The sequence below is a fragment of the Camarhynchus parvulus genome, chromosome 7, assembly GCF_901933205.1.
Source record: "Camarhynchus parvulus chromosome 7, STF_HiC, whole genome shotgun sequence".
In the NCBI taxonomy this organism is placed as follows: domain Eukaryota; kingdom Metazoa; phylum Chordata; class Aves; order Passeriformes; family Thraupidae; genus Camarhynchus; species Camarhynchus parvulus.
Window position 1 is genome coordinate 11,188,052 of NC_044577.1, and position 11,818 is coordinate 11,199,869.

At 40.8% G+C, this 11,818-nt stretch overlaps 2 protein-coding genes across 4 annotated transcripts; one reads left to right on the plus strand and one right to left on the minus strand.

Annotated features, from left to right (window-relative positions):
• Positions 1-759: 759 nt before the first annotated feature.
• PPIL3 (peptidylprolyl isomerase like 3) lies at positions 760-5,843 on the minus strand. Its single transcript, XM_030952616.1, has 7 exons — positions 5,699-5,843; positions 4,957-5,003; positions 3,749-3,823; positions 2,872-2,965; positions 2,186-2,253; positions 1,682-1,800; positions 760-1,396 (listed from the first exon to the last, which is right to left on the minus strand). Exons 2-7 carry the CDS (start codon positions 4,957-4,959, stop codon positions 1,270-1,272), a joined length of 486 nt encoding a protein of 161 aa, XP_030808476.1. The 5' UTR covers positions 4,960-5,003; positions 5,699-5,843; the 3' UTR covers positions 760-1,269.
• On the plus strand, positions 5,835-11,817 carry NIF3L1 (NGG1 interacting factor 3 like 1). 3 transcript variants are annotated; one of them, XM_030952614.1, is made up of 7 exons: positions 5,835-5,870; positions 6,047-6,475; positions 7,188-7,350; positions 7,818-7,944; positions 8,312-8,450; positions 9,753-9,836; positions 10,728-11,817. In XM_030952614.1, the coding sequence occupies exons 2-7, from the start codon at positions 6,055-6,057 to the stop codon at positions 10,910-10,912; spliced, it is 1,119 nt and encodes a 372-aa protein (XP_030808474.1). In that variant the 5' UTR covers positions 5,835-5,870; positions 6,047-6,054; the 3' UTR covers positions 10,913-11,817. The 3 variants fall into 3 exon arrangements, with proteins under 3 accessions (XP_030808474.1, XP_030808475.1, XP_030808473.1); XM_030952615.1 differs by lacking the exon at positions 5,835-5,870 and adding an exon at positions 5,879-5,914; XM_030952613.1 differs by lacking the exon at positions 5,835-5,870 and having other exon boundaries at positions 5,940-6,475.
• The last annotated feature ends 1 nt before the right edge of the window (position 11,818 follows it).

The following is an 11,818-nucleotide window of genomic DNA, read 5'->3' on the forward strand; positions in this document are numbered from 1 at the left end:
TTACAGTTCTTTTGCACGGTAGGAAATTCCCCAGTATGCCCTTCCTCCTGCACGGCAGTAGTGTCAGTCAAGTGTGCCATTGCACGCTTCTGTTTACTTGCTACTGCTGCTGGTTATAAGGAAGAGAGCAGCACAGAGCTAAAAGAATAAAATCCTTTATCTGACTGAAGCATTACACTAAAACATATTATAGCCTGGAACAAGGGCTGGGAGCTTAAAGCAACATTCCATGAAGAATATAGAGACTTTGTGCCCTCGAGCAGGTATTGATTAACTCTTCTCATTACCTCAGTAATCTGCATCTGGCATACCTTTGCCTTTCTCTTGCAAATGAGTTCTCATTATAATAAGAGGCCAAGTCTCCAAATAATGGTCTGAAGCTGACTGCAAATCAGCTGGACCTTGAGCCTCCCTAGGATTACAAAGCGTATATATACAAATGGGCTTTGCTAAGGGATGCTCACTGAGTGGAAACAGGATTGGGGGAAGAAGTCCAAAATGGCTCTTATTTGTTCAACACCATGTGACCACAGCGTTTTTGACAGTGCTCTTTGTTTTGTTTACCCCCTGGTCTTTTTGCAAAAAAGTGATGAAAAACAAGCTACAGTAAATCCATGTTACCTAGTTTCAGTCAACAGCTATGTAAGGACAGAAATACTTACTCTTTCATAGCAATAGTGCTGTGCCAGAAGCAGAAGAAATTACTCCCATCTGTCTTCTGGGAAGGCTAAAGATGTTATCATTCCAACACAGCAGCACAAGAGCAAACACTCCTCTAAATATGTTCTTTAATCTTCTGGGAGGGAAAGGTTTCATTTATTTATGACACTGCTCTCACCTAGGGGAAAAAAATGTGTATCTTACTTTACTCTTTTGAGAAAACTGAGTAAGGAAGATGATACTTTATAAGAAAGTTTCACAAAACTGGTAGCATGAAATTATAGCAAAGGATATTGCTTTAACATAACATCACTCAGAAAGACAAAGCAAAAACTAAAGATTAGGAAAAAAAACTAAAGTTTTATTTTACAAGTATAAAAAACAATGCTAAAAAATCAAAATGCTGGAAGATACTCTGGAAAACCTGGCTTCTGAAGCAGAAGTCTTCTCTGTGACAACTCCCAAGCAATGTTAAAGCTCCTGAAAATTCTGCATTCAATTAGCAGAGATATGATCCAGCTGAAGTAACCCTTTTTAATGGCTCTTTAAACCCCATAATCTGAGAATTATCTGACCAGTCTCTGAAGAATGTGTTGCAGCATTCTGTGGCTACAGAGCAAAGGGGTTGGCATGAATTGTAATGTCTTTAATGCGAACATCATTAAGAGGTCGATAAGTTTTCTCATTCACGGGCAGCTTCTCCAGCTCATCCAGGGTCTCCAAGCCATCAATAACTCTGCAAGAAAAACACAAGTGCTGGAAACTGCCTTCTAATAGTGATTTAAATTTCACAGTTAAGGTATCTCAAAACACTTTACAGTCAAGTATCCCAAGACAAGGACTTTGCAAGCAAATGATACAAAATAATACAACCAAAACATTTTATGCGGCAAATAATGTATTTTGAAAGGAAAGATTAATCCATGACAGACTCTGAGAAGAAGTTCAAGCATTTGCATGTGCCCTGAAATACTCAGGTCCCTCCCACACTCTGACAGAGGCGTGCAGTTGAATCACTTACTTTCCAAACACCGTGTACTTCATGTCCAGGTGTGGCTGTTTGCCGTAAGTGATGAAGAACTGTGATCCATTGGTGTTGGGACCATTGTTTGCCATGGAAACCACCCCACGGACACTGTGCTGAACAAGGGGAAAAACCTCAGCATGAATACACATCTGTGAAACCAGAACCTGGGCAAAGTGCCCTACGACTTAGAGCTCTTCCTCAATACCACTATTAAGAACAAGTCTTGGTTGCTAATATATTCTATCACAATCAGTAATTAGCTCCTCAAAATGGCTCTTACAGTGAAAAATTACTTCTTTGCCTTCAGTGCATGAAAAATGGTGTCAGAAATTCTTTTTACTTCTGTCTTCTGTGATGAAAAACCTCAAACCTTACTTGCCAAACACAGAAATGCCTGTTCCTATTTTAATAACAAGCTATTGTTCTCCAACCAAGAGAAAATTATTGTAGAGAAAATTCAAATGAAAATGTAAGTGCATATTGAGAGCACAGAAATACCTTTAGATATTCACTGAATTCATCTTCAAACTTCTTGCCCCAGATGCTGTTACCTCCTTTCCCAGTGCCTGACAAAGAAGCACCACAGTAGAAATTACTGGATTTTCAGACTGAAGAATCCAAAGATTATTTTGTGTAACAGCATTTTACAACAAAGACACCAGACAGCCTGCAATTAGTTTGAGGCAGGCTCTTGACACTGCACTAAGACATAACTCCATATAAGGAACTTGTTAAGCAGCAGAAAACGCTGACATATCCTCAAATTAAATTCAGTATGAGTATGAACAGACACAACTGAATCAGCTTTTCTCCCAAACAGCTGACACCGTCTGGGACATTTTCCCCAAATGCTTTAGATGCAGCCTTTCAGAGAGAAACCACACAAAGCTCCGTAGCACCGCTTCTACTTTAGTCAACAGAACCATCATATTTACTGGAAACAGCTGGTAAAACTCAAGTTTGTATAATTCATGATTACTTAAAACTGGGGTAATGCCTGCACTTCTCTAAGCCCACCACAAAAAATAATCTCATCATAAAAAACTCTTATCAACAATACAATAACTCTTATATTTTTACTTTACATACATTTTGGTTTTAATACCCATAATTCCTATTTATTTCCTTACATTTAATTTTTATGTACATTTTTTCCACAGAAAGACTCAGACAGAAGAATTTACCTAGTGGATCCCCTGTCTGAACCATGAAGCCCTTTATATTTCGGTGAAATATGCATCCATTGTAGTAGTTACTAGCACAAAGAGCCAGGAAATTCTACAAAAATCAAACAAACCATATTAACAAACAACTGAAAAATAGTATTATCTTACTAAAATGACAGCATTGGCAAGACCAGTGCTTTTACCTCTGCTTTGCTTTGTGACCATGCGAATTCCACAGAGTATTTCCACAGAGTAGTCATAAAGAAATCATAGCTAATAAACCCCTTTGATAGTGTAACACACAAAGAATAAAAAGCTTTCAGTCCAAGGCTGTCTGACTTGAAGAACAAACAAGAAGCCTAAGACATGCTCTCAAGCATCATTCCCATTCAACAATTTTATTTGGCACGTGTAATTTTGTAATCAATAACTTAATGCCTCAGCTTTTTCATTAAAATAAATGAAATTTATTTCAATTTCAGTTTATTGCAAAAATTCAAAACTGGGGTCCCTGACAAACTGTGAGTGAGCCTCACTGTTTCAAACTAAAATCAAGTCTGTAAGGGTACGAGAAAACCCATGGAAATTTGGGAATTGCACACTAAGTGCTGTATTTCCCCTTAAAGGCAAAGGACACTTTGGGAGATGCTGGAACTTCAAAAGAAGCACCCTTAACTAAAGCTTATCAAGAGAGAAACAGGCATGAAACTCCAGGCAGTATGACAGAGTGCACAAGTTCCATGAGTGGAACAGACACTGCACCACCTTAAAATGTTGGTATTGCATTACGTGTAAAGGTGAAATTGCAAAAGCCACTTCACCTCCTCCACAGTCTTCACCTGCTTCTACCGTTTTTTTCACCACTAGGCAATCCTACTCCTGGTATATGACTTACTTCACAAGTCTTTGGAGTACGCTCACAGAACAGTTCAATTTTAATATCTCCCACATCAGTATGCAGAGTGACAGCCTGAGCAAAAGGCAGAAAACAATAATTAAATCAGCAATAAAATACTAACAGACACTGTTTTATTTCCCAGCCCCATCAAGAACATAAGCAAGTTTGCACTGCATATAACCACTGTTTCAACATTTGGCCATAAGCAAGGCTACTGTCACAACCAATCTGCATTTCCAGTAAAATCACCAGAGAGCACTTGGTTTCATTTTGTTTCAGGACAAATCAAGTTTGCCATGATAATGCAATAGCTGTTGCGTGCTGTTACACTCCAGAAATACATTATTCATTTGCAAACAGGACCTACTCAGTCACTTGAAAGTAGAGGTGAAGAATCAAGGTTATATCTATTTTGGATGGTGCACACACCTCACTGCTTTACAACTAGAGGAGCAACTGATGTCTGCACTCTTTTGATTACTAAGGCTAGTTCTGAATGGCAGCATATATAATGTGCTTTCACAGACAAGTAAATCTGCAAATTAACTTGCTTTTCATAAGAATTCATAAGTTACCGTCATAAAATCTAAAACCAGTTACCCAGTGACCTAAGCAAATTTCTCTCTACAGGCCATATATATCAAGTGCTTCTATGGGAAGTGCTAAACTATGCAAAAACAATTACTGTGGGGATAACCCTACAGCAAAACTAATAAAATTCAGCATCCTGCTGATACTGGCATACTGCTCCAAAAGTAAAGGAGACAGCTGTTCACAATGTCCATGAAGATGCTATAGAATTTGTATGATCTGTTTAAGACATATATAGTCTTATCTCTATTTCTCAAATTGCTAAACTTTTAAAAGCCCATGAGTGCAGAGGTTTACATATGCTGAAGCAGAGGTATGTTCTTGCAACTAGACTAATGCTTCTGTGGCAAAAGAAACCAAACTAGATTATCAAATATATGCCAAAGTTAAAATCTGGGATCTCTAAAGTGAAAGCATAATGATGTTTTAGACTGATGTAAATCAAAATGTTTTCCTTTTCACAGTATCTTTTTATAAGTTTGAAATTAAAACTTTTCATGACAAATTCCTAACAGCATCAGAGTAAAACATGTAATCCTTTGAGATGGAGAGCAGCTATTTGCTTTCCAAGAGATGACCATTTCAGAAAACATAAAATTTACTTTTATTCTTACCATGCCTGCTCATCAAAATCTGAGGCAGCCTTCTATACAGCGATTTCCTGTAAACATAACATAAGCAATTTGTTGGGTTTCTTCCTGCCAACCCCTATTTGGTTTTGATTCTAAAATATTTGTTGGTTACATGCCTTTACACCACACAGTTCTACGGTGCCATTCCGGTGACTCTATGGCTAAATTTTTGCATTAAGCAACTACACAGCATATAAAGAATGAAAAATGAATAGAAAAAGACCATTCAGAGAACGGGAAGAGGGCAAAAAACTCTTTCTTAGGATGAAAATTTATACTAAACAATCAATTTTTGCAAATATTATGGCAGCTGGCAGAATAGTAGATGGCAGAAATTCACAGGTAAAAGCCACATGCCAGTACCTAACAGAAGTGCAATTTGGGGCCAACTCGTAACAGCTGTGAGTGCCTGCAACAGAGAGGTAACTGCACCCAATCAGACTTTTTAAATCTTTGTAATACTTTCAAATAAAGGGTTTAGAATGCCGGCAATAATTAAAAAAAAAAAAAAAAATCCCGCAGCTGCGTAGAAGCCGAGGGATTTACCCGGTAATAGCTCCTCTATACACCCGCACCCCGGCCCCGTGTCCCCACCTCAACCCACCTGCCCCGGCTCCCCCTCACCCAGGGCAGCCGCAGTTACCGCTCCCTCCCTGCACCGCCACCGAAATGCCGCGCACAGCACAGGTGCGCTCCGCCCGCCCGGCTCCGAGAATGCCTTTACCTGCCGGGGCTGACGCAGACCAGCCCCGCCGCGGAGAGCCGGCTGCTCTCCCGCGGGCCTCAGCTCACAGCCGGCGGAACGGAGGGGCCGCCCCAGCCCCGCTGAGCGCGGCGGAAGCGGCGGGGCCGAGCGCAGGTCCCGCCCCGCAGCGCCAGCCCTGCTCCGGCGGGAGGTGAGCGCGGTGCCGCGGGAGCCCCGGGCCGGGGAGGGCGCTCGGTACCGGGTGGGGCAGGGGGTGGGCGGGCGCACTGACCGGCAGCGGGGCAGCGTCCGCAGCCCGAGCGGCCGTGGCTGCTGTTTGGGCGGTGGGTTCCCGAGGCTCAGGCCGGCCTGTGTTTGCCCGCACAGGTCCCCGCATGCCGCTGCTCCGCCCGCCTCTCCACCGCGTCCGTGCCTTGGGCCGCCCGCCCGTCCGCACCCTCATGAACCTCCGGGAGCTCGTTTCTGCCCTGAATGACTTCGCATCCCCCGCTCTGGCTGAAAGCTGGGACAATGTGGGATTGCTGGTGGAACCAAGTCCTCCCCACACTGTGAACACTCTTTTCCTCACTAACGACCTCACTGAGGAGGTGATGGAAGAGGCAGTGCAGAAGAAAGCAGACCTCGTTCTTTCTTACCACCCTCCTATATTCGCACCACTCAAGCGAGTAACGTGGAAAACCTGGAAGGAACGGCTGGTGGTCCGAGCCTTGGAGAACAGAATTGGGATTTATTCTCCCCATACGGCGTACGATGCCATACCTCACGGAGTTAATAACTGGCTAACAAAGGGACTGGGTGAGATTCTGTTAAGAACAAACAAATTAAAATTATTAAAGATGTATGCTATTTTAGGTGGGATCTTTCATCATTTGCCTTCCAGCTTTTACAGATGTGATTTGAGGACTGTTTTTATTTTTCTTAATATTTTTATGGTATTGTAACCTTAAATACGTTTTAGGACATTTATCTTGGTGGTGTATACCAGATAACAAACACAAGAGGATATTTTCAGATGCATGACTACTATTGGATGTATCTGGAACTGGGGGAGCATATTTATTGTCCACTGTAGTTGCAATGATATCACTGACTTTAAATCACCACCTTTCATTTATAAAGTACGAGATCTCAACGTTTGCAAAGTATTTAAACTATGTGAAATTATTTTAGATTTTTATCCCGTATTGTGGCTCACAGATTACAATAGCTGTGTCTTTTCCAGCCTGTCATACAAACTAGGAACTCTTTTTGGTTTTGTACAATCCTTAGGATAAAACTGATGGCATTAAGAATGGCAAATAATTCATATCCATCAGCTTCTTTGGACTTAAGATAGACTATGCCTGATGGAGACAGGAGAATGAAAAGCCCTCAGTTCTGGTCAGGTAAAAAGGATTTGAGTGCAAAATGTGCATTTTTGTGCCACATCTCTTAAAGATAAGTGCTAAAACAGTATTAGGATACTTACCCTGCTTTATAAGCCAGCAATCTTGTACTGTTTTCTCAGGCACCTGTACTTCTGTCCCACTGCATCCATCAACTGCGCCAAGCTCTCCAGCTGAGGGCACTCACCGGGTAGAATTCTGTGCAGATGCTGAACATCTGGATGCAGTGCTGTCCAAAGTCAAAGACATCCCAGAGATCTCTTGGCTCACTACTCTCCCAGTCAGGTATCTGCTCCACTCTCTAGTGTATTCTTCCTGTTGCTTGAAACAATAAGTTGCTTTATTTTACTGTTCTAAAAATTTTGTTCCTCTGTGCATTACTGCTGTATATTCCAGCAATAGAATGAGAAACTTAAGGAATAATTGTCCCTTTCTGGTCAATTTATGTCATGCTAAATGGTAATAGCAACTCAAGTCTAGCATCACATAGATTAGGGGTATTAAAGAAGAGTATTAACAGGAAATTTGATGAGGACAGTTGAGTTAAATTCCATATTTTCTTCCAAGATAAGTCTAGGCTTGAAATTACAATGCTGTCTTTTTTTCCTTTCTCAGTGGTAGAGAAAGGCCACTCAGATAAAACAAGAATAATTATAATGCCAAAATTAATAATTATAATGCTGTAATATAATAATTACAATACCAAAATTTTATCTAGCTTCTTAACAAGCACCAGGCATGTCTTTCCTCAGGGTTGAAGGTGAGGAACAAACACGAGTCAGTCTGAACTGCTCTCAGAAAGCACTGCTGGAGGTGGTGGCATTATTGTCCCAGAACAGCCTTCTTTATCACAAGACTGAGATTCTCTTACTACAGAAGGTAACAAAATCACAAAATTACTTCCTGTGAATGTATTACTTGTGTGAGCTGAGTACCTTAAAAACTGAAATGTAGTAGTCAGTGGCATCTCAGCTTTCCAGTGCTAGCCCAGTGCTCTGAAATACTGGCATATGGGAATTTGAAGCCACACACATTTTCCAAAGCAATGAAACTATGTGGCCTATACTAATTCTTAAATCAGTTCCAATAGCTGGTGTAGCTCGTATGTTACATTTGAGAACATCACATACATACTTTGTAAAGTTCAGTGTTCCTGCAAGCCCAATATACTCATCCTGTTACAGTGTGGACAGCAATGCAAGCATCTGGAGTCAGCCTTCTCACAGTAATTCTCATTTTTTTTCAGCCTCTTCTTCCCCATACTGGAATGGGACGCCTGTGCACCCTGAGCGAGCCGCTCTCCCTGTCAGACACAGTGGAGCGCATCAAAGGGCACCTGGGGCTCCCCCACGTCCGCCTGGCCCTGGGGGCGGGCAGGACACTCGGTAAATGGGCTGTGAGCCAGACTGCCTGCCGGGACTGGCACTGCAGGAATACAGGGAGCAGCAGTGGGTGCAGGACAGTGGGAAACACTACTGTCTTCATCAGGTTTACTTCCAAGAACTAGGAAGCACTGTTAAGAAACAGCATCTTAGAATTTACAGTCATATGAAAAGAATCTCATCTGTATTTTAATGGGATTCTATATTACACTGGTTGATGTGGTGAAGAAGGACAGTACAAGTTGAAAGATATAATTTTTTGTAATTTATATAATGACTAAATTTTTTTTTCCTGCCCAGGATATCAGGCACAAAGGTGTACTGTTTGATTGTATGTTCCTTTTTGTGGCTGAATGTTAAAATTCAGAGCACATTAAGAGTAAGACACTTTATGGTATCATTACGAACACAGAACTGTGTTTTGATGAAAGATAAGATAAAGAAGGTGAACTAGCTCAAACAGTGGGGTCATTAGTAAGATGTGGAGTAAACATCCTGTTATCCCAGCTACCCATCCTAATGTCCAAGGACCACAGCTGGTAGAATTTGTGAGAGTAAATTTGTTGAGACTCTTTGTAATTTAGGAGGCATAAAACTGACAATTGCACTAAAAAATTCCCAAATTTCAAAGCCTCTTTTTATGGTGTGGTGTGACTCTGCTTAAATCAACGCTAATTGCAAGGCAACATACTGTAAAACCTTAATAGATTTTGAAAACTCCCTGTGTTGTGTGTCCCCTCTCCTTAGTGAATGTAATATATATGAAAAATTAAAATTCATGTCACTGTCATATATGTAATAACTTGGAATTAGCAATCACAGCAAATGGACAGTTTTTATTGGCATGGAGCAGCTTTCAGCTTGCATTAAGACTGGCCTTCTGAGAGCTGAAAGTTAGGAACCAGTATATCTCAGAGGCAAAGTGCTGCCTTAGTGGCATCATTAGTTGGGAAACATTAGTGGAACACAAGAGTCCTGCAAAGAGTAGTGGCCTATTAAAGAGTTCAGAAACCTAACTAAGACCTCACTAGGAAAAAGGTCACCAGCAGCCAGCCTCTGTGCTGGAGTTTTCTGCAGTTTTCCGCCCTTTGGAAAAAATCTACCTATCACAGAGGATTTTGCTGTATTGTCAGAGGTGTTAGAGGCCTATAACTCTTTCAAACTGACAGACGTGTCTCTTCCTCCAACAAATTTACATTGACTCTAAAATCAAGGTAGTAGTTAACTGAAACAATTACTAGCAATACACACATGAGGGCTCAACGAAGGGGAAGGAGTTTATATGTGGCACATTGTATCCTGCAGAATCACCAGTGAAGAAAGTTGCTCTGTGTGCTGGTTCTGGGAGCAGTGTCCTGAAGGGAACAGAAGCTGACCTCTATCTCACAGGTAATAAACTGCTGTTGCATTATTTTTATAAAAATAGCCATTAGAGAAAAAAGCAAACCCCAGCAAAAAATAAGAGGGTTGACTGGCTTTTGAAAGATTTGACCACAAAGAACTACCTGTTATTTATAATTGAGAAACAATTAGTTAGTTATTGGAATGACAAACTAACATTAAAGTAGAAATAACATGGATCAATTGGCAGTGTGGCACGGTGAAAGATACTTGAATTAAAACATTGATTTACAGCATTTATCTCAACAAAAAATCAGTGCTGATGGCCGTGAGTTGCAGCTTTCATTCTGTGTATTTCTCCTTTGCCAAGATATATTTTTCCTCTATTCCCTCAGAATTCCCTAATGCAAAACAGAATATAATGTAGTCTACAGAACCTTCCAAAGACACTCCATAGTGTGTCTAGCCAAAGGGCCGCTTAGTCCATTATTCTCTCTTCCAGCAGTGGGACAGCTATTGCCCGTGGCACAGCAATGTGAAGGCTGCCTTGCATTCTGTAGGAATTGCTGCCCCTTCTCTCCCTTGTGTGTAGCCCTGCAGAGCTGACGTAGAACTGCTTTCCTCCATCCTCTTCCACACCACTTTGAGCATTTTTATTTTCTGCCCAAATTGGCAGAATTTACAACTGCTCAAAGATGGCAAAGAATTTCTGTGGTTTGACCCAGCTGCATCCAGGGCTATCAGCTGAGTCTTTCAAAGGACCCTGGAGCAGGAGTGTTCCACATTCCTACTGAGCAGGTGGTGTTGCATTTCCATTCTGGCCTACATTCCATTACATCACCACAGCTTTTAGCTGAGATGCTCCATACATTGCAGAGACCTGGTTACCTGAACTGTACCATTTGTGATCTCCATGACATTTCTTTCTCAAAATGGCAGGAGAGATGTCCCACCATGATGTGCTGGATGCAGTTGCCAATGGGATAAGTGTTATTCTGTGTGAGCACAGTAACACTGAGCGAGGTTTCCTGTCAGAGCTGCGTGATGCACTCACCATCCACCTACAGAACAAAATCAACATCATTGTATCTGAGAAAGACAGAGATCCTCTCCAGGTGGCATAGGGGGGAAAAACTGGAGAGAGAGAAAAAATTCAGTCAATAGTGTTATCTTGCACAGACCTATCCAATTGCAGAGCTTAATGAAGGTGCTTTGAATTGGTCCAGTACGGAATGCTTGTACTATATGGTCCCTCAACGTCTGGGGTATATTTTGTCATGTCAGAAAAATAAATATTTGTTTTGGAATACCAAAGGTTCATTTACTTGATTACTGGACTGTACTTGAATAAATTTACTGTTACTGCTTCATGTTATTAGATACAGTTGATAACCATGATACTCAAGGATTGGTTTGGGTAAAATATATAAAACCTGACTTACCTCCAGATTTCAGCTTACGCAGCAGTTCTACTCTACTACAGGTATGTCAAATCATGTCAGTGCAAGCCACTGATATTTTACCTAATAGATTTCAGAAATAGTAGTTAATGAAAGGATGGAGATAACTGTTTGCATTAACAGTTGTACTAAGGCACCACTCAGATGCAAATAAATACAGAACATAAAGCAAGTTGTTGGTACTAGTATTCAATTGCACAATCTACCACTAATGCAGCTTTAAGGCTTTTCAAAAGAGGGATTCTCAATTCAAAAAAGCTTTGTAAAGTTGAAACTCAATTCCTTAACAAAGCTGTAAATTCATGTGCCTTTGTTATTTTCTTTTAAAAACAGTTTCTGTAACTGTGGCTTTTAATTACAGGATTACTAAAACTGAACAAGTAGTATTTTCACCACTGATAATGAGTTTAATTTTCCAAGTTAGTTTTTTCTGTTGGGATTTTTTTCTAAAGAAAACAATCTCACAGTTGTATACCCTACCATCTCTGGCTGGTAAATATATTTCATTAGAAATTTGTAGAGATGTTAGCTCTATCCTTTTAAGTTAATAAAAGTGGCTCATCAAGCAAT